At 36.0% G+C, this 23,514-nt stretch overlaps 1 protein-coding gene across 4 annotated transcripts in view; it reads left to right on the top strand.

Annotated features, from left to right (window-relative positions):
• egh (beta-1,4-mannosyltransferase egh) overlaps window positions 1–23,030 on the top strand; it is a 163,840-nt gene extending 140,810 nt beyond the window's left edge. For 3 of the 4 annotated variants that reach the window (XM_081739134.1, XM_081739132.1, XM_081739135.1), the window contains exons 3-4: window positions 8,236–8,772; window positions 21,869–23,030. In XM_081739134.1, coding sequence (XP_081595260.1) covers window positions 8,236–8,772; window positions 21,869–21,913 — 582 coding nt within the window. In that variant the 3' untranslated portion in view covers window positions 21,914–23,030. Of the gene's footprint in view, window positions 1–8,235 lie in introns of all 4 variants that reach the window. The other variant, XM_081739133.1, reaches the window with a different exon arrangement.
• Window positions 23,031–23,514: the final 484 nt, after the last annotated feature.

The following is a 23,514-nucleotide window of genomic DNA, read 5'->3' as shown; positions in this document are numbered from 1 at the left end:
TATTTTGAAATTGTCCATATGTAATTCTGTATAATGATTTCACTTGTGCAACTGCTTATCTTTTTGTCCTTCTCAAATGACTCTTGACAATTAGACAATTATATTCAAAGTATGTAAAGATCAGTACAGCGTATCAGGAGTCCTTCGTGAGTGAGTCGGTAGACGTATCGCATTTGTGGCCAATTAGTCCCGGTTTCGAGTTCAAATGGAGGACAATTTGTTTCGGACGTAAGTCGAGAAACGGTTTGGACTCCGCTTTAAGCTTATGTGACCCCTTCCAGCATAACCCAGTTGTTGCATAATAACACCAAAGTGAAACAAACTTATTTCTGTCCATACGTGTTATAAATACATACAGTAAATTATTTAAACAAAAAAACCTGGTTTAAACAAAAAAAGTTTTTTTTTCAATAAAAACCGTGGTTTTGGCCAACTCTGCGACCGAGCGTACATAGGTGAATGTTGGTATTTTGGCTTTGTCGTCGGGAGGTCTGCAGCTCGAATCCCAGAGTCTAAGATTTTGGTTGTTATTCTGATGTTCCCTCAGCCCTGACCGACTGACCTACAGAATCCCCCTCCCTTTTTCCAGTGTTAATATTTCCAAAAATGAAACAGACTCCAATTAATTGAAACGAGCGTACGGAGCTTCTTTCATTCGATTCGATTAGCACTTCTGAGTCCGTTTGTTGTACGACGACCTCGTAATTATGTTATTTTAACGGAACTTTGTATGTTCCTTCCGCAAATCATACGAAATAACCCTGTTGTTCGAGGTTAAAATCCATTCACATTAACGATGTAAAGGGGGCGCTGTGGCTTAGTAGTAGAACGTTCACCTCCGGTGCTTGGGGTCCCTGGTTCGATCCCACCTCGCGCCGTGTGGACTTTGTGGTAGACAAACACCGTGCTTGGGTTTTCTCGGGGTTCTCCCGTTTCCTCCTACATCATTCCTTTAGCCTAACTGGCATAACCGTGGGACGTAAAACAAACATTTCATTTCATTTTTTTAACGATGTAAAATTCATTTCATCGCGCAGGTTTGCACTTGATAACCTAATTTTCCATTATAATCGTTGTAAAAATTATGCAATCGCAATATATAATAGGGGCGGATCCAAGGGGGCCTATAGCCCCACCTTGACGCTCAGGTATACACAGGATAAAATGGGCTTCAATCCTATTTTACACTAGATAAAGCTGCAAATTATGGTTTAGCCCCTCCCTTGATCACATCCTGGATCTGCCACTGTGTGTGTATATATAAAAAACCGCGCATCCAGGATGTAATCAAAGGAGGGGCTAAACCATAGCTTCTGCTTTATTCAGTGTAAAGTAAGTAGGATTGAACCCCATTTTATCCAGTGTATACCTGAGCGTCAAGGGGGGATTATAGCCCTCCCCTTGAATCCGCAAGTTTTGTGTCATTGTTATTAGATTTTGATCAAATTTAGTATATATTTTCTTTGAGGCTTCCCAATCATCCCCACTGCTTGAGTCAAAGAAATATCAAGTAAAAGGGTGAGTTTACGCTCTCCCGCCACTTCCCTTCCAATTTACACAAACATGTTCCATAATAGCTTTCGTTTATTTATTTATTTATTTATGGAATAAATGTATAATTTCTCCGAGGCATTCCTGGAATTATTCGGCGTGGAGACCCGAGTTCGATTCCCGGCGGGAACTCATGTGGTTCGGATTCCACGTTAATCAGTAGGTCCCGTCTCATATAGCCTCGCTACTGAAAGGGATGTTAAAGTCAAAATCAGCTGAACTCCTATAATCATTACTTCTTCCTTTCCCGCTTAAAACAAAGTGTTCTCAAAAAAAAACTTCGGAAGCTTTTCCGATTTTGACAAAACATGATGTGTGTTTTTTTTAGATTGATTGGTGGTTGATTTGGAGTTGCGCGTCCCTCTCAGCACTGAGGCTATATGAGACATTGGCCTACAGCTTAACGTGGGATATCAACTACGTGAGCTCCCACTGGGAATCGAATCCAAGTCCCCAACGGCAAGGGCGCGTAGCTAACCTTACAGCCACGGTAGATCTCTGAGATTGTTCGAGATTGAAATTAGGGAGAGGGGGCAAGTTTTTAGAAAGTATCAATCATGTTGTAAACTTCCGTTAAATGTGCTAATTATGTCGTGCAGTGGGCCAAAGTAAGCTTCATATTGTTTACCTCTTAAAGTTTGCTGTTGGTCCAAAGATAGTAAACCACGCAAAGACGATGAAACTTAGGAGATGTAAAATATTTTTATCGTAGAAAGTTAAACCAGTGAAAATGTAAGTTGATAGTAAGAGAAAGCTATCTCTGGAGATAAACTATGTGGGAAGGTAATACAGATGCTTTCCTGTGTGTCACAAGCACATGGGCTGACACGCATACAATACGGGGCAGAAAATACAAGAATCTTAGCACACAGGTGATAATATTAGGTCATGGTTAGTAGTACATTCCTTCATGAGACTTAACAATTAGCAGTTAAATTGTGGTGGTGAAATGAGTCGACGAGTGAAGAAGAGACAATGCGCGTGTAACAATAGATTCCTGATGCTTTCCATCACGGAATTCCTGTAGATGATGGTAACTGAGAAAGAACTTTTCTTATTTTTGTAGTTAGTACAAAAATGAAAGTGACTGTGAGCCTCGTGTTTCCTGATTTAAGTTCTTTGAACTTCTCAGTGTTGATGGCTTGTTCATGCTATGCTTGAAACATTAAAAGAATGGACCTCAGGACAAGGCCGTCGATTCTGTGCCCCAATGCTCATGTGGGCCCCCATGTATTTTTATGAATATATATTTTTTATTGTTACATGTATTTTTTAAATTAATTTACGATATTTTGCATAATTTGAATTCAGTTAGTCTTTAAATCCTCATATATGCCTTCTTAGACCCTTGTCCGCAACCAAACATACATTTCAATGTCCCCTTCCCACAGTTAGAGAAATCGTCGCCCTCGCCTCAGGACTTCAATCAACAGTGGCGAAACAAGGAAAGAGGAGAGGTAATGGCTTCAACACAATTGAATAATATATATATTTGCTGTTTCTAATAGTGCCATAACTGGGCTCAGAAGTGTACGGTGATACCTTAGCATGCAAATTTGAAAGTAATTGAGGTAGACAGGGTAAGTCCCTCTGGTGTTCAGAGGTACCCCAGAAATGGATTGGTCTCTGTCGGCTTGTGGTTATTACTGTTGTCCAAGGCTATAAATACGTTTTGTTTTATAAATTTGTGTAGGAAATTTGTCCTCTGATTTTTTTTTTCTTTCGCGTCACGAGAGGTTCACGAGTGGTTTCACATAACATTCAAACAGAGTATATTGTATGATAACAGTGTATCTTTAAACGTTCATAAACGCTCTTCATTGTGTTTATACAAATCACGTTATCAATACTTTTTAAATTGTGAATCATCAACAGTAAACCAGTGCTTGAGTTCTAAGACTTACGTGCCCACAAGACTCGAAAAATTTCTCGACCCATCACGTTACACCACAGGATTCGGCACCTTACGGTGCTAAAAATGGGAGGTGAACTTTCCGTACCCTCCGGTGCTGACAGTGGAGATGTCTGTAACTCATACCCACTAGGAGAATTCCCCTCACCAGTAGTTATATCTCGGAGGTAGGTTTCGGTTTATTGCGCAATAGGCATATTATCCCATTACCCTACTTTTGGCATGGGTCCTAAGCGACCACCTTAAGCGAGAGACTTAATCCAGGTCATTCCAACCAGTGATAAACTGCACGGCGGTATACTATCACAAGTGGCGGTGAGGTCGTAAGCTTTCAGGTAAGGTCTGTGGCAAATTACACAGGAAAGACAGTGGCACGATCATCCCTTAAAAATTAAGTATGCCTGTTCCTAATATAAATCCTCTTGTTTCACGTTATTAGCCTAGTTCACTCTTTAGAAAATGGCAGTATTCATTCCATTTGAGTTGCAGAATCAAGGAAGTGAGCAAGTTTATCCAAAATGTTTTATATGCACTCCATAATAGAAGTAGACACTACGTTCGATATCACCCACAGTTCAGAAATATAGCGTCCCTGGTTATTTTCATTTAATTCCATCAATTATAAAGAATCCCATCATCAAAATTAATATACTATTCGAAATAAGACTCATAATTCGGCTATTAATTTCGAATATTTCGGATGTAGAGTGTCAAAAGTTAGGAATCAACACGAAATCTACGACATTTTCAAAACAGTTCCTGCTAACATTATTAAACTTTGTACTAAAACTTTTTTGTTGTTAAGCGTTCATCTAATAACTCTACAAATAATTCGTTGGAACTAGAAAAAAAAAAAAAACAATGCGTCCACCGATTCGCACTTTCTTTTCTATTGAATAACCGATATTCTTTGATTCCTGAATTTTTCTTCTTCTGATTAAGCAATCAAACGCTTCTTTTTGTATTACGAGGGCTGTCCAGAAAGTCCCAGATGTTTTGGCTATCGCGAGAGTCGCCATTTTGGTGTTAAAACGTTGCCATACTCAGTACGCATCCAGCTGTGATAATGTGAGGACTGTGACGTGTTACAATGTCCACTGCAATAGAAAATCCCTCCTCTTGTGAGGTGCGTTCTGTAATTAGGTTTTCGTTGGCAGAAAACCACAAGTCAATTGAAATCCATCGCCAACTGTGTGAAGTGTACGGCATGGAATAATGAGTAAAGGCCAAGTGAGGCAATGGTGTATTGATTTTGAAAATGGCCGTTCTAGTGTTTACGATGAGGACCGCAGTGGTAGGCCTAGTCTTGTGTCTGGTGAACTGATTATGCAAATCGAAGACAAAATTCGTACAAATCGTAGTTTCACGATTCCCAGCGGGGAAGACATGGCTCGTTACACAGCGCTTTGATACTGACGCCTAACTGCATGCCGGTGTAAACCAGTGGTTTCAATTAGGGATGGGCAAAACCGGTTTTTTTATAAAAACCAAAAACCGGTTTCTATAAAAACCGAAACCCGAAAACCGACATTTCGGTTTTCTCCTAAACCGGTTCGGTTTTTCACCGAAACCGGTTTCGGTTTTCTTCAAAACCGGTTCGGTTTTCTCCAAAACGTTCGGTTTTCACCGAAACTGGTTTCGGTGAAAACTTTTCGAAAACACATAAGACTATTTCTGTGGAAATGGATTCGGTTTCCGGAGAACAACGAAACACCATTCTATTCAGAAATAGAACAAATTTTGTAAAAAAAACTGGAATCGGTTTTGAAGAAAACCGAAACCGGATCAGGTGAAAAACCGAACCGGTTTTGGAGAAAACCGATAACCGGTTTCGGAGAAAAATCGAAAAACCGGTTTTTGTGCCCACCACTAGTTTCAATACTGTCGTGGTAGAAACCGTCCGCTTGCGATTTTAAAACTTGTGTCACGGTATGATACACGCCTTAATTTGCATGGTGATTATATATATAAAAGCTTAAAAGTTTACATTTCAAATATATGTAATACAATTTGGTTTATTCATTCTGTTACTTTATTTCAAAACGTCGGCTACTTTTTGGACGGCCCTCATATTATGGGAAAGGAAAGATGAAACGTACTGTTAGCTATCCATTAAAATTAAATATTACTTCTTAGAAGTCCAAAATTTCCGTCAAGTAAGTCGTGTGAAAAACTTAGATTTAAAAAAAAATACTTTTTTAAAGTCCTTACATATCTACTCTCCCCTATAAGTATGTAATGATATTTCATTTATGTTGTTCTCGTTTAATTTTAGAAATATTTGTCTTGGTAGGTATTTAAAAGCCTCTTTCTGTAAAGTTCGTTCGACACTTTTATTTGTACTTTGGTATTTTATAGGAATTATGAGGTAACTAGTAATACCTCTAAATAAAGAATAGAGTTGGATTCTTCGTTTTCAAGCTTTTCTGAAAATTTTCTTGGTTTTTCCTTGAATGCATCACTGCCATGCTTTTCTGAGGTATTTATTTCGCTCGCATACTCGTGTTGGTTGTTGATTATACGCTATTTACGTCCAATAGGGAGGATAAATGCTTGGCAAAATGAAAAGCGAAGAAAATCGTCAAAGAAGCTATAAACTGTTATTTCCTACATGACTACAGTTCCAAGGAAAACTCTTTTTCTTAAAATCATTATGCGATGACCAAATGAATGGTGGGTAACGCAGTTGCTATGGTACTTAATGAGCATTGTTTTAAACTCAGTGAAGAAACATCGGATATGCGTACCAGATTTCTTTACAGTTTACTGTTTGAAGTAATATTTTTGAATTTAACAGACTATAATTGTTCGATATGTAGCAGTGACTTTCAAAATAATAACCTTGTGATGTACGGTAGAATTTTTAAATTGTCAAACTCGTGAATAGAATTTTGTCGGGTATTGCATAATAGTTGGGTTCTTATATTCTCGTTTCGTTTAGGAAGTTCGAAAAAAATAATGAAATGAAATTAGTAGTTTTATGTCTTATATTTATCCCTTCAGGCTAAAAGAGATACATTAATAAAAGGTAATAAGTTTTTTTAGACAACCTGATATACCCTAATCATCAGTTGAAATAGAGATGCCTGTCTAATACCGTGTAACGCCACCTTTCGCTCTGATAACGGCGGTTACCCCCGCCGCATGGTCTCCATGCGGCACCTGAAGTGTTGTTGTGCCATCTTAATCCATATATGCTACAAAGTCTCCCGTAGAGCCGCATGTTGGTCGGTAAAGGGTCCACAGCCTGAAGGCATCGTTCCATGGTGTCTCAGGTGTGTTCGATGGGATTGAGGTCCGGTGACCGTGATAGCCAGGAAAGTATTGCCAGATCAGAGAAATGCTCATCAAACCAGTCTGCTGCCATCCTAGAGCGGTGGGCCGGCGCATTATTCCACTGAAAGATGGGGTCACCATCGGGATATTGTAGCCGAGCAAATGACAACATGCTCATCCACAAGATCGCGGTAGCGTTCACCTGTCAGGGACCGTGTCACACATGTTAGAATACCTATTTCAGTCCACGTAAACATGCCCCAGATGAGAATACCACCACCACTGGCCCGAACAGTTTTCCCTGGCACGATGGATTCATTGCCTTGTACAGTTGGCGACGCACCCGTACCCGTCCGTCAGCATGTACCAATGTGAAACGTACTGATCTGTCCAGACAGCCTTTTCCCACGTGTTCACGGTCCAGTGTCTTTGTTCCTTTGTCCATGCTAGACATTGTACCCTATGTTGTTCGGTTAGAAGGGGTACTCACGTAGGCCGATGGCTTCTGTACCCCATGGCTAGTAGGTGGTTGTGGATTGTGTGACTGTTTATACGGCGTTTTGTTGTATTGCATTGAACCTCTCCGCGATTTGAACCACTGTGACCCGTCCGTCTACACGCCCCTGACCGCTGCAGTTTGCCCGTGCGGATGCGGTTTTACCGGAAGCCAGGTACTCACGATACACCCTTGATATAGTTGCCTTTGAAAATCCGAGTGCCGCAGCTACTTCCGAAAACTAGCCGTTCAGTCGTCTGGCCCTTACGATTTGACCACGGTCAAATGCACTCAGGTCCTTCGTCTTGCCTATTACGCACTGCACTAACACGGACACAGACAGAGAAAGCACACGGCAGCAGTACACGCGCGATGCGTTTCATTCACATGTACTGGTGGAGCCTCTGCAGGGTGATTTCTGCAGTTGTCCTGCTGTCTTCAATTCAACTATTGATCAGTGTACACAGTAAAGTAATAGATTATTACTGTTGTATTTGTCCTTACGATGAGTTACGTAGGTGACGAAAGACTCCTAATAGTAACGTACATTATACTTGTAACAAATGGCATTTGAAGTTTGAATTTTATATAGCTTTGATCACCGTTCTTATTAAGGGTCTGACCCATTCCTGAATTCTTACATTTTACCTCCTTGACAAAATGCTCTTCAATGCCCCTTCACGGGTACTACCTTGACTAGAACACTTTTTTTTTTCTTTTTTGTAATTATACCGAGCTCTTAATTGTTAAGGACATGATATCTGAGTGAAAAATGTTCACCTCTGGGGCATGAAACCCCTGGTTCGATCCTAGTCTCTGAGTGTTTTTGATGAATTATTTCATGTCCAGGCTAGATGGATCAAATCTATTTCTCTCCGGTGTTGTGGTTATAGATAAATTCGAATTACTGAAATGTTAATGTTCATTTTTACTATTTTAATGTTTGCGTGATAATATTATAAATAATGCTAACGAGAAACTTGTCTCTCTTTTATTTCAGGTGGGAGCCGAGAGGAAGGTGTCCTTTGATAATGGCTTAGATGGTTCAGTGGCCGAGGATTGTTTCTTTGGAATGATGGCGTACAAAGAAGGATATTCGTTCAGCTTCGTAGAGGGTGAGATGTGGGAGAAGTCGCCGTTTTCTTTGTATGATTTTGTCCAGCAACGCAAGCGTTGGATTCAAGGAATTCTGCTGGTAGTCCACTCACCAGCGATTCCAGTGCGGAACAAGTTCTTGCTGGCCATCTCGTGTTATTCCTGGATCACAATGCCTCTGTCTACGTCGAATGTGGTGCTGGCAGCTTTGTGTCCGATTCCTTGCCCGCCTCTCATAGACTTCCTGTGTGCCTTCATTGCAGCTGTAAATATTTACATGTACATATTTGGTGTAGTCAAATCGTTTTCTCTCTATCGATTCGGCATGGTGCGATTTTTGTTGTGCATCTGCGGTGCATTGTGCACCATACCAGTCAACGTCGTAATAGAAAATGCTGCTGTTATATGGGGGCTATTCGGAAATAAACATCGCTTTTATGTGGTAAGCAAAGAAATTCGACCACCAATCACAGTTTGATCTTGTAGAATTTTGTTACTGATTAGTCATGCAACTAGTTTCTTGTTGCACTTCAATTTATCATTATTTTTTTGTCGCTACACAAAGTTGTTGTTGTAGTGTGACTGCTTGGTATGGCTGTGTTTAGTGGCTAATTTATGACTATAAAAATAAATATTTGAAGTAGAGTTTGTGGGTACTTTGAATTCCCCCACAATGATCTCTATTGACAACAGTTCCAAAAGGGTTCCAAAGATCAAAATGTGTGCGTATTGTTGAGTGAATGTGAGAGTTTTTTTTTTTTTTTTTTTTTTGTGCTGAATGATCGTATTAATATGACAGTTCAAAATAAGAAATAATTCAATTACTATAGCTTGTGAATTAAACTTTACTAGAAAAGATTGACTCATAAGGATGTTACTTAAACTATTTCTTTCTTTTTTTTTTTATTATTAAAGAATGTTCATAGTACTCACGCTATTGTTGACAAGTATTAAAACAAAAGGAAAGTATTTTAGTGCGTACTGGTAGTACATTATGCATTTCTGTATATTCCCCTGCCCTGCCCTGTCGTATCGTAGGTAAGGATTTCACACACACATACAAGCATAATCATTTTTACATCACATATTCGTAACAGAACTGGTAGCAGTTATTTATACGGTTCAGTCTGTTATATTACCTCATATTGAGGACAGAAGTCTAGAATTTATAAGTGTGTGCATTGTGAAAGATTGAACCAATCACAAACATTGTCACTTTTAATCTTCTCTTCAAAGAGTGTATTAAATACATACATATATAATATATACATGCATTACTAGGTACTTCCTGACGGGCCTATTTGTATAATTACAGGTATATGTTCTTCAAATTTTTAACACCATGTTCGTTCTGTTCTTTTTGACCCACTTGTATTTATATTGATAATTCATAATACATTAATGATCTCTTTAATGTTGAAGGTATTTTTTTTTTTTTTTTTTTTTAATTCCATATCTGTGTCAAGTGACCAATGACATACATTAGTATTGAGTTAGGGTAGCTTTTCCACTTATTGCATTGACTCTTTGACATGTTCAATATGATAAAAACTGATTGGAGAGTATTAGTAATGGATTATCAAAGAAAATGTTTAGTAAAACCCAGTTTTGTGTCTTTGTCAATTACAATTAGTAACAGTCATTGCTCTTTTCCAGTAATGATAATTATTGCACTGTGATGTGTTTTCTTTTTAAGAAGTAGAATGCATTTATGATTTGCAGAAAGTAAATATTGGAAAGAAACTATGTTTAAATTGACTGTATTCCATACTTTTTTTTCTTTTTGTAACTTCAGTTAATAAAAGGTCATAATTAAAACCTTGATGCGGAATTCTAATTGCAAAGTAGAACCAAAGACCATGGAAAACAGTACAGATTTTGTTTCTATTTCTAAATATATTTATTCTGACGTATTACGTGAAATTCTAATTCGGGTTATTGGATGAGGTTAACAGGTGAATCAATACTTTTTTTTTCTCTAACAATCAGTATTTTTTTTTTCTATAAGTTATCTCAAATGGTACTTCACTAGTCATGAGTGTTCGATTTGTGAGGAAGAGGTTGGAATTTCCCCTCTAGAAAAAAATCAAATATAAACCTCCGAAATACTACCCAAGTTAAAGGTGAGGACATACCTTGTATACTTCACAACATTTTGAAGTCCTTCTCAATGTGAGGGTGAATGAGTTTGAGGTTGATCCTCGATCATTTGAGATTTCTTTACGTAGATATTAATCAATGATAGAAGACTTAAAGATTTCAGAAAGGATTTTGGAGCAAAAGTCCGCCCTTTGTTATGTCTGTTCTGTATATTTGCGGAAAATTGTTTGTGTAAACATTTCTTAACATGTCGTCTCCATGTTTTATCATTTTGTGAAAAAAATGTGGATTATGCTCCCTCTTTGCATTTGTCATAAATCTGAAACGGATTGATCATTTACAATTTTTTTTTAAAGCCATTTTGAACTGATCCATTAGTATACCATCATGTCGGGGGTTTCTGTGCTTTGCCAAATTGTTTAATTGTAATCTGGATATCTGTAAAATATATTTTCGGTATAATTAATACAAGGTCAATCTAATTTAATAACATGATAGAAACACATTTACTCTATAAAGAATGTTCTCGTAGAGCTACATGAACGAATCCATGTTTTACATTTCAACTTTTTTTTTTCTTCTTGTAAATGGAACTATGTAAAATGTACAGACGATTAAGGAAATTATTATTGTATTAGAAAACTGAAATGTCTTAAACTCTGTGTGCATTCATTAGAGATAAAATTCACAACGCAGTGAACTTTTTCGACTCCCGCAATGCATATTCCAAACGTCATGTTACACTGTTATTAATTGTAAATTTGGACATCGTTATAAAACGGAATGTGTGAAATACGAAAAACGTCAGGAAAATTAACTTTCTCTTTCTTATTTTTTTCACAGTATTGTACTTTTATGTTCGCTTTGAGTCTTCCATAGTGGATAAGTGCAAATGATAATTCTGTGTGTGTGTGGCTTTACCGAATAGTACATCTCATGGCTTCCACTTTGACACTGTACTATTCAGCCGTTCATTATTGTATATTAATGAGTTATACCTCTTTTGAAAGCTTATATATATAGTTCTCATATTCGTAATGTCTGTATCCGAAATGTTATTTGTGATACAGACACACATGAGATCTTAACACGCAAGGGGCCATCAGGTAGTTACTTCTTCAGTTCAAGTTACTATATTTTATTCATACTGCTTTAAAATTAAAGTACTGGAACAACATATATAAGAAGAACTAAGTAGAGAAGTAGATACGTTAAAGCTGGAAACTAACTGCAGTACTCAGTAATTTGATTTTTCTTTCTTTCCCTTAAATCTTGCCCAACAGATGTTTTGCATAATTCAGGTGAGTACTGTATTTTTATGTACCTCAATCAAGCATTTAGCAGGCCTTGTTTGTATTATAGAAATATACTTGTACCAACACTTCAATGTTAGTTTCCAGTCTAAAGGAAAGGAAAAGTTGCTTACTCTTAAGATGAACATTTAACAGGTTTTGACTACCCCAGTGTAAAATACAAGGCGGTAATTTTGTCTACCATTTTACAAAGAATACCTGTTTATATCACCTTTAGCCACACACCATTTGAATTGTGTGTTTGCTGATTTTTGCAGTAAGTAGTACCAGTAAATTGCCAGTCTTAACTAATAATGAAGTCTTCGATCTACATGTTGCTAGACATATTAGTAAGTTCTTCCAGCTTGTTATCATAAGTTGTTTGCATGTTGTAAAGTGTTTAGTCAAATGGAATTTTATAATATTTGCTCTGTATATCAAATGCAGCATAACAATCGTAGTTGTTTGTAGTATTTTTTTTTTTCCGTACCGATTAATTGTAAAGCAATATTCCAGTTCATCAAAAAATTCTTCCAAATATCTTTCATTAGAGAGAGAAATTTTAATATTACTTAATGGGAGTAGTACCAGAATTACGCACTTTTTGATTTTTTTTTTTTAAAATATTACTATACGAGGGGCTGCTGAAAAGTTTGTAGCCCAATATAGGAAAGCACGTAAAATGATGAAATTTTGCAGTTATTCTATAGACACCCCCCAGAAGTTCAATACACTTCCCTTGCACTGTGCTTCAATTTATGCAGATCAGTTAAAACAAATCTGAAGACGGTTCTATAGCACTAATCACCTTATCAGATCCAAAATGACATCCTTTCAAGTGTTCAGTTCAGGGAATAAGTACTCTGAGGGGGAAATAATAGGATCTAGACATTGAAACCCAAAATCATACAATGTTAGTTATGTTTGCAGTGCTCGATGGACAGGGTCATTGTCCTGAAGGAGTAGATTTTTTTTTTTTTTAAATTTACCTCGGCGTTGCACTTTCTATTTGTCTTTCAGTTTTGTAAGTAATGCAGAGTAATACTCTGCACTAAAGTCTGATACTTGAGGAAGTGGTCTATGAGCATGACCCCATCCTTATCCTAGGAGAATGTTCCATACACTTTCCGTGTCGACTTCTGTCTTTTTAACTTCTCGGGAAAAGGGAGCCTGAGTGCTGCCACTCTACTGACTGTTTTTTCGTTTCAGAATCGTAATGGTACAATGATGTATCGTCCACCGTCAAAATGGGTCGGCATTGTGGTCAAAATGGGAAATGATATCCCTTGATGCTCTTACTCTTTCACGCTCATGATCTGCTCACAGATTTTTGGGAACCCATTTTGCCGAGAGCTTGCACATGCCCAAGTCATTATGAATTGTGCTACCGACTCGTTCCCGAAAAATACCCACAATCTCTGCCTCACGTTTTGCTAAGATTCTGTGGTTTTCAAGAATAGTGTCATGAATTACATTCACAATTTCGGGGGCAGTCACTCTTTTTGGTCTTTCTTCATATAATGCATTATCTGTTGATCAATCGCCACATTTAAACTGTGCTACCCGTTTATCCCCAATGCTGTGACGGAGGGGAGTTCTGTAGTATTTCACTGATTTCCTCATGAATTTGCTTTGGTGACTTTCCTTGGTGGAACAAAAGTCTGGGAGCAGCTCTGATCTCGATGCTCGTGAAACTCGCTGGTTGGGTACACAAGATCACTTCAGGGGCCTAGAAAGCACAACAATAATATCATTACTAATATGAAAATTTTGTATTTCTATATACAGAGATATGTTCTTTAAAACTGTACAGTTTCATCATTCTACTGTACCTGCACTCTTCTGGGTTAGGCTACGAATTTTTCAACAGTACGAATCTATTGTACTTTACTGAAATAATAAAATATTGTGTTTCTTTGTTCGGAACACTACACCAGCCAATTCAGATAGGCTTAACAATATTGTGAAGACTTGGTCTCAGTGTTCGATAACAACAAATCTTGATGCGAAATACCTTACCTTAGAAGCGTTACTGCAATGTGCTACCTTTCTCATCGTGAAAATAACTATATATTTACTGACGTATGAGATGCATCCCATTGTGAAATATTTTCTGAAGAGAAAGAGAGAGAAAGTGTTATATGGCGACCTATACAGTATATATAATTTTTACTGCTATTTTTGCTGTAATTTTATATTACCTAGATCATGAGACCATATGAACACAAGTGAGTTCATGTTTTAGTGAGAGTCAATAAGAAACTATGATAGAATTCCACTACATGAAGCGTTCTGTTGTTACATGTGTCCTGTTGCAGATCTTACAGCTGAATCGTGTTGTCGAAGAAGGGGGAAAAAAATTATATGAATTCCACGTGTAAATTAAAGGCGTTTTAGGGCTAAGAAATCCGACAGTTTATTGCAACAGAAATAAAATCCGCCAATGGACACTTCTCAGTGAAAATAAATTCAGTCGCAGTTATTACTCATTTCCTTAAGACTTATCTTTATACCGTAGAGTCCCGAAAACTCGTCCTAGTGTGGACTAAAGGATGGCTGAGTTTGTGAAAATACCGGGTTGTCGAGAATGGGGTTAAAAAAGAATAAGTAAGAGTGTTTCCTCACAGAATACAGTACTGTACTTGTATGTATTGGTTGCTTGAGAATACAACAGAGAATAAACTGCCCAAATACGCGTAAACAAAGGAAAAGTACATACTTTATGAAGGCCTTTTACCCTTTACTATACATGAAAACGAAAATTGATGAATACACTCTGTACAGTAATTTACCTGATAAAGCAGACCTCAGAAAAAATACTTTCTGAAGGCTTAAAGTTGTCTATAATGAAAATTAACTAGCGCGCAGGGTTTCTTCATCCTGCCAGGGTGTAACCCAGTTATCTGGCCTGCCAGGTTTTCGAGTGCCGAGTTTTAGGGGCTTTACTGTATTATCTTCCTATCTTGTCCAAGGAAAGGTGCGTATTTCACCCATTTTAGACGTCTGGATCATCTTAATATCCCTAGGATATTCAGTGATATACACATTATCAGTTTTCACGTAACGACTCTCTAACTTGAATATTTTGTAAAATTCAGTTTAACGTTTTTAATTTCAACATCACTTTATATAGTACTTTTTTGGAAATAGTTGTGGTACCGGTATTTGATACCTGTTAACTGGAATGCGTCTGTTGAGTAGCCAGTTAACAAAGCTTCACATGTTGCAACATGACAAAACTATGAATGAATGTCCAGTGTAGAGTGAAGAGTTTTGCCAATTTCAAGTGGAATTACAATACTTTTGACTATGTTTCGTAACAGCTGGGATATTGTTTCTTTTTATTCGGCGTGGTTGCATTTTCTTCTCTATAAAATTTAAGAACTTTATTAAACCAAAACTGGGTTTGTTTACTTTTACCCAAAGTATTTCTTTTTTTTTAATTCCTTTACAAATCGACGCTAAACAGTAAATTTTCATGATTTTGGAAATAAATAAAAAGTTCACTGTTTGCTCAATCAATATAAATTCTCCAATCAGTTGCTGGTGTGCAGAATATATACAAACAAATAACGGTCTTTTACAAATTAATATTCAGTGCTTTGGTCTTTTTACAGTAGCTAATTCTCAGCTTGCTTGTATGGTTAAGATGATATTTAGTATAGTTAAGAAAAGGAAAAGAAATTACAATGGACCTGCAAAGGGAAATGTGAGTTCTTAGTTTTCCAGACTTGTATATTACTTCCTTGTTATTACTGTTATTATTATTACTGTTATTAATTTGTTACATACGTATTTGCTTTTGGTTTCTTTGTGAACTACATAAAATAACAGTTCAGGGCATTTACCATAACTATCGATATGTCAAATGTAAGATTTAAATTATATAATAATTGTCACACAAAAATATATGTGAAGTGTTCGTATTGTTAATGATTATATATAGGGGAAGTTATCCGTACCAAAGGGCAATTTACTTTTGTAATTTTTATCGGCCGAATTAATGTGACGAATGTGTCAGTACAAGATTGTGACAGGTCAAATCGATTTTTAAGAGCACTCGCCAATACTTTCGTCTCTTAACAATAATTTAGATCAGCTAAATAGTAAACACTTATTCTCAAGCAGCGTAGCCTCATAGCTAAGACATAGTTTTCGTGATAGAGTCCCGCTGGCGCTGCTGTTTATGTGTGTGTGTTTTCCCGTATCTTTCTTCAAAGAGGAGGAACAAGTTGCAGTGGCCGAGGTCTTTCAGTTGTTGGATGCGGAAGCGTTGCCACAATGAATGATTTCACAGACTTCGCTGTGCACTTTGCAATTCTAAGTAGCCTACGATCTTCACTCACCGATACGAAACCACTGAAATGACAAATTGGCAACACAGCTGAGGTCGTTCCGCTCTTTCCCTTAAGCAAAGGGTGGGGGAGCCGAAGATGTTCAGGGAAAATTGAAACACTTGTGACTACATTTTTTCTAATACAAGTGTTTTGGATTTGTGTGCAATATTCTTAAGTGCATTGCTTTCATATCAACACAAAGTGATGAAAATGTTATGAATTATGTATCTGTCGTACGTGTTTATCTAATCAACTATTCCAATTCTATCTGCGACATCTTCGCAGGGACGGATCCGGGAGGGCGCGATTGCCCCCCTCCAGAAGAGCAAACTTTCTTATTTAAAATATAAATAAAACCCATCCCAAAGTTTGGAGCCCTTAAAAGTAGCTCTAAGTAGCAGTATTACAACCCCTCCCCCCCAAAAGTCCGTCCTGCATCCGCCCCTGCATCTTCGAGAATATAGCTAGAACATCTTGTTAAAATAAGATGGGTTCTTTAGAGATAGTGCGGAAAGATAATTTGAAAATTGATATAATTTAGGAATAATCTAGCGTAATTTGGACCCCTATTCAGTATAATCACTAGTCTTGAGTGTGCAACCGTGAGCCAGTTAGTACGCGTTTTTTTTTTTTTTTTTTTTTTTTAAAGTCTAGAGCAGTAACTAGCAGTACGAGAGCTTTATTATAGAAGAACATAATACAGGGTTAGCATAAATGATTATTCGTTTTGAAAAGGCTATGTTTTCAAAAGTATTACACATATACACATGAAAGATAGATAAAAAGAACCATAAACTCACCAAGTTTGTGGCACTACGAGGTTAGTACCTATCAAAAATAGAGGGAAACCAAGAAAAAAAAAAGTTTGTGTGTGCTTGAATATGCTAGATGTCCATCTGTTATAGCTGTGAAATGCGCTTTCAGAAGAGAGTATGGATAAGAACTGTCACGTAAACAAAGCATTTTGCGGTGGTATCGGCAATTCAAGAACACTGGTTGCTTGTGTAAAGGGAAAAGCACCTGGCCTTCCAGATCTCCTGATTTAACGCCTTGCGACTCCTTCCTGTGGGGGTACGTTAAGAATCTTGTTTACGTACCCCCACTACCGCAATGCTTATTCGAGCTCAAAGAATGCATCAGTGCTGCAGTGCAGATAACTAACAGGACTATGCTACAAAATGTATGAAATGAGCTCGAGTATCGTCTGGACGTATGTCGTGTCACCAAAGCGTCACATATTGAACATCTGTAGAGGGTGTATAAAGTTGGTGTGTTTGTGCTTCTTTTCATATATCTTTCATGGGTGTACGCCTTTTCAAAACGAATTCTTTATGCTAACCAAATGAACAAGTAAAATCCTGATTCATAACTTAAAAAGATGAAGAAAAGGTGGAAAACGCTTCAGCTTTCCTGTTGAATACATTAATTTAAGAAAAAAAAAAAAAAAAAAAAAAACCTGGTGTGCACATGCCCTTAGGTATGGACCTTCCTCTGTACATATGTATATTCGGATCGTAAAATTCTTCTGTTGGAACACACGAGCATAATATCGACGTTTTCTTAACTTACGAACAGAGTGAACATCATGTGGTCTAATATATAAAGTGATTTCGTGGATTTGAACACGGCATATTGTTATTCGTCATTACCACCGAACTGGTAAGAGACATCGTGACGAATAAAATATTATTTGGAATTAGCACTGAGTTAATATACAGAATTACTTTTTAGATACAGTAATTGGGTGTGAAAATATGTAACAACGAACATAGCATATTAGTGGTGTCACTACTTTTGGTTGCAGTATCATAGAAAACATTCCAGGATAATATTAGCAGTCAGGTTGCATCTTCTTCACTGTTATATAGAGTACCATATTTGTAAATGATACAAGCTTCCTTAAACTGATACTTATGTATGTAGTATTGGTTTTTAATGTGTGTGTACGAAAAACATTTCGAAAGTACCGACATAACATTTTGAAATATCCGTGTTTTTCTGGTGTAATTTGTTTTGTTGTCAGTAAAATATCTATGCTGGTGGTAAAGCAATGAGCGATCTCACTTTAGCATATTTTTTGCAGTATTGAGATTAGCTTTAAATGTTCAAGAAATTTGAAATTATTCAGGTAGTTTCATGCTAATGGAGTTCAATAAACTATTAAAAATATTTGTTTGCGCTGTATTTGAAACGTTCACATGTTAACCTTCAAATAAATGTTGCTTTAACAAAACTTCATTTAAGTCTAAACGAAAAAGTTCCATATTTGCAGAAAAAAAAAGCAGTTTTCATTGTTGCCCCCTCTTCAATATCCTAAGAGCAGGGCCCCCAGACAAAATTTAAGAGCTTACTTCTTTCCAATGGTAGTCAGCATTGTTGCCGTCTCCATTTTTGAAATAGCCAAGAAACAATTCAAAAATAGCTAAATTGCTGCATTAGCAATGAACCGAACTTTATTATTTTCACCAAAAGTGATTAAAAAAAAAAAAAAAGCCGCTAAATTACGCTTTTTAAAATTTAATTTTATCTCTGGAAATTTTACGATTATTTTGTCGCTGTCAAGAATTTCAAACTTGAAAGATTCACGGTTGAATGAATTAAACTTAAATTAATATTTTTCAGGACCCCCGACACTTGTCATGGTTATCCCTTCCGCCCCTTTATGTGCGGAGGGGGCTACTAAGAGTAGCGTTCCTTTTCTTTTATATATATATATATATATATATATATATATATATATATATATATATATATAACAAAACAGTATACTTTCCGATATTTTTGTGTCAGCACAGGAAAATGTCCCGAATAAAGCATATTACGTTATTTATGGTTATGTTTTTGTTGTAAGAACCATAGCACTAGTTAGTTTTACGATATATTAATCCGTTGAATGCTAGATTTATGATTAACTTCTGCAATATATCATTACTCCCATGAAAATGATTCTTTTCTTGAGAGATATTACTGTTGAATATTTGCAATACTTTGCAGCATTGCAGCTATTAGTGATTTTAGGATCGAGTCGATAGAGAGGTTATCATAATTCGTGAATGTGATCGAGAGCTGATGCGAAAAAAAAAATAAGCATCACTATATTATTAGTAAGCTATCAGTGTAGTATTGCAGCAAGCGGTGCCAGATCTAGCATAATGATGCTATGTCGAGCATAATTTGCATGTCTTTAGCATCTTGCTTTTAGCATCCTGCCCAAATCTAGCATAATTTCAGCAAGTTTATCAAAAAGCTGCAAAACCTGGAGATAAGAAAGGAGTTGGTCGTGGGAAGAAAAAGAACAGCGGAAATATATCCTCTCCCATTGATTCATACAGTCGGTAAACCATACAGGCAGTCTTATTGTTCGAATCAAGTTTGAAACGGTGGGAGGTCATCGCTTTATTGATGCCTCTAGAGAAAGGGCGTGGGAGTAAAAACAATTTTGACTGGTATTTATAATATTCCATGTCTCGTTTAGGATTGAAATAATAGTTCTTGTTTTTTGTTATAACAATATGATTTAATTATGCAATATGTCATCTATTTTGGCTGCAGTTTTAATTATACACTCGCCGGATTCTGAGGTAAAAGAAAAGTCGAGTAGCATAATGTTTTCCTCAGCTAACATAAGTTAATTCGTGATTATTAATTCAAGATGGCTGTCATGAATTAGTCTCGTCTTCTTTCGATGGTCTCTTTGTTGCTAATACCCTTTTTTCTTTGAAAAGATTGGTTGGTAATCTTTTAGTTAAAATGTTGGGAACATTCCTCGTGTGTGAAATTGTGTAATTCAGAAATATGCGTTATGTGACAAGTCTGTACATAGTTGACCAAGACAGTGCATATTCGTTCACGTACCAACGCCAAGAGAAATGATCAATGTCTTAGGAATTAGCAACTAATGTCCATATATAATGAAATACTAACTTTGAACTCGCTTAAAGACCCGTATGTATTTTATGCATATACGTTTCAACGACTGATTGTCACCATCCTCGGTATATGCCTATTAAGTTGTGTTTGAAAAACATTGATTCGTGCACCCACGTTAACAATAAAGTTCTGTCCTTAGAAAGCCCACTTCGTTTACAGCAAAAAACTTACTTTGAATTTTTACCTCAGTAAACCATTTCAAGAGTTGATGCACATCAGTAAGTCATGGGGTTTTCTAAGGATAGAAATTTACCTTTAACGTGAGCCTACGAATCAACATTAAAAAAAGTGCTCAATAGACACGTACCGAGGATTCTGATAAGCCGTCATTGAAACATGTACGAATAAGGAAATAACATATAGAGATACTTAAGTAAGTTCATGTTCCTGTTTCATTGTTAAATATACATTCTGTTTGTACTTTAAGTTTGTTCATGTAGTTCTTTGCAGTACTGAAATGATGTTCGTAAATAAAATACCACGAGAAAAAGTTAAATGAAATCTTCGAGTTTTACGTCCTACGCTTATGCCGTGTAGAGTAAAGGAGATGGTGGTGGTGTTTAGAAATGAATGAAATGGTATGATGAAGAAAGTGGGAGAAAATGGAAGAACTCCGAGAAAACCCACGCACACGGTGTTTGTGCACCATAAAACCTACTTGGCGCGAACTAGGATCGAACCAAGGGTTCCACACACCTTTTACCACTGAACTACCGTGGCCCGAAAATACAAGTAGAAAAGTTGTTGGGAGGTGTTGAGAATGTCAGCTGTATAAAACGTTCCTGTTGTAAGAAGATGGTTTGAAAATAAAAGTAGATAAACAGTATTTTTCTTTTTCAAAAGAATGCACGTGACATTATTTTATTTACTTGTACAGAATCTAATATGTTTTGTTCGCAATTCTTGTTCGCAGTATTTCCAAAGGAAATATGAATTCAATTCTTTAGAAGGAAAATTATACCTTAAAACCTCTTGGTATTCGCAGTTGCATTTACCTAAAAGATTCTTGATGTAAAACTTCACATTATTTTATATTGTTCCAAATATGTGTAGAGCAAAAGGTAATAACATTTATAGAAATAACGCCATAGAATGTAAGTAGTATTACTTTAACGCTGTGGTAAAGGCTTTGGATACATTTTCTGCTGACGAATCCTATATGATAACTTTCTAGCGTCGTGACATGTTCATATTATGTATTTCTCCTCCAAAACTCTTTTGACTTTATTTTGTTGAAATTTCCATTTTTTACCGCGTCATAGGCTTTAAAAAATTTATAGGATTATAGTTTTTTGTTTCAGTATTTAAAAAATAGCGGGGATATGGCGAGCATGAATTTCACTTCGAATTATTAGTTGTAAAGTTTTCCCCAATAAAATAAATAGTATGAACTAGTAGGCTGGGATTAAATTAAATGGAATGCTTACCTTAACACGTTGTGTTTATTCTCTTAAAGACACTAATAATTAGTGAAATAGTAAAATTAGAAAACGGTCGTACCTAGAACATGATAAACCTGATTCATGACATTAATCGTGAACGAAAAGCCCTCGAATACTTTTTCCAAATTTTGTTTGTTTATATATATTTGTTGTTTCGATGTTCCAAAGAAAGGTGAGAAAGTAAGTAGGCATTTTTGTTTAGAAGACAATTCTGTTCTAAATATAATCCAGTTGTAATTATCAAATGGGGTGATTTAATAACATAAATCCGGGTGCATAATAGTAAAGACTTGGAGCAAATTAATATGTTCATATCTTAGAAACAAAAGGGAAACCTAGAAATATACAATAAATACACGTGTCTATTCAATAGTAGTAGTTCTGATTCATAGCTCTTATTACTTCACTTACTTGTGTTATATTTCTTTCTTATGTAGGCACTACAGGAAGAAATATTGCCAATTGAAACTGCAAATATCTGAAGACGTAAATTTTTTCCTTTTATTTTTGTAGAATTTTGTGTTGCCTTTTTCACTCATTATATTTCTACATTTTTATTACGCTTTGGATTGATAATTTTAAGGAAATGAGCCTGACAATAAATTAATACGGTCTCAGTAGATACGTGGTTTATAGTATATTGTGTTTGTATTTCTATGAGTTTTATAAGGAACTTTAGTAAACCAAAAAGAAGAGGCACAGATAAATATTGATTTTACCCTCTTTCCTGTTTAACTTTTTAATATTTTTTGAAGATTAATAAATGATGTCACGAATTACTGTTCCTCCAACATATGCTAATAGCCTTTAACAAGTCCGTAATATCTTTATAGATAATATACATGTGTGTTTTCAAGTAACTCGTTTTAATGTTGGTTTGGGAAAACTCAAAAGTTATAGTTCACAAAGCTTGACAGTATTAGATGCATGCATAATTCAGTGTTTTAAGCAACTATCTTACCTACGTAACATGTTTGTATCTTTTCTTGAATATAAAGAAGCAAAAGTGCTAAAATATGAATGTTAATCGCTATAAATAATCTCTATTTATTATTATTCAGATTAAAACTAAATGTTGTTAGCGAAATTGAATACATATGGATTAAGTGGGAGCAAATTTTCCATCCACTATCATTCAAGTCCTACGAATAAGATGAAATCTATATATATTACAAATAATAGTGTAAAAATTTTTTTGTGAAAACTATATTGGCTCTTGTTGCATGAAAGTGTTTTTTCTCCAGCATTGATTAATGTTAAGAAGAGTCTATGTAGTTGAAATGTATTAGGAAGTGTATTTTCGTAGCTTATTACCTTGTAATGTAAAAAAAATTTTGTGTGTGTATAAATTGACAAAAGTGATTTTTGAAAAAAAAAAAATGGCATAAGCAGATTAGATGTATACATTTTTCTAGCGCCAAGAAAATAAATGCTAAAGTAGTGACATCACACGTAGAGACTTCCAAAGATGTTTAATTTTTAAAAAAATCACATAAATAATAAATTTTATATTGTGAATATATATATATATATTTAAAAAAATTGTAATGTGCAAAGAATACAAATTGTTTATAATAAACTTTTTTTTATTATATGCAATGTATTGTTTAATTTCTTGAAGCCCTCTACTTCAGACCTGGTGAAAGACTGCACTGTAAAGAAAAGAAGATTTAGTTAATAAATGAAACCTTTAAGTTTCACGTCCGACGGTTATGTCGACCAGGCTAAAGGAGACTGTGATGATGAGAAATAAAGGAAACGGTGGAATGAACAAAGTGGGAGGAAACTGGAGAACCTCGAGAAAACTCACGCACGCGTTGTTTGTCTACCACAAAGTTCGATCGAACCAAGGATCTCATGTACCAGATGTGAATTCTGCCACTGAGCTACCTCTTTATTTAATAAATATAACAGTAAACGAAATAAAAAAAATATATAAAATTGTATTACAATGCTCATTCTGTTAAAGCTTCTTTGATGGACACTTTTGTATCGTTTTCGGATAGAATCCTTCCTGCTTGGGCATGTTGACATTTAAAAATTGAGGATAACGACTAGATCAAAGATACCAAATAAATTTAGA

This window comes from Thermobia domestica, chromosome 14 (assembly GCF_964235325.1).
Source record: "Thermobia domestica chromosome 14, izTheDome1.hap1.1, whole genome shotgun sequence".
Classification (NCBI taxonomy): Eukaryota; Metazoa; Arthropoda; class Insecta; order Zygentoma; family Lepismatidae; genus Thermobia; species Thermobia domestica.
Note: the sequence above shows the minus strand (reverse complement) of the source record. Positions and strands in the feature narration are given on the sequence as shown.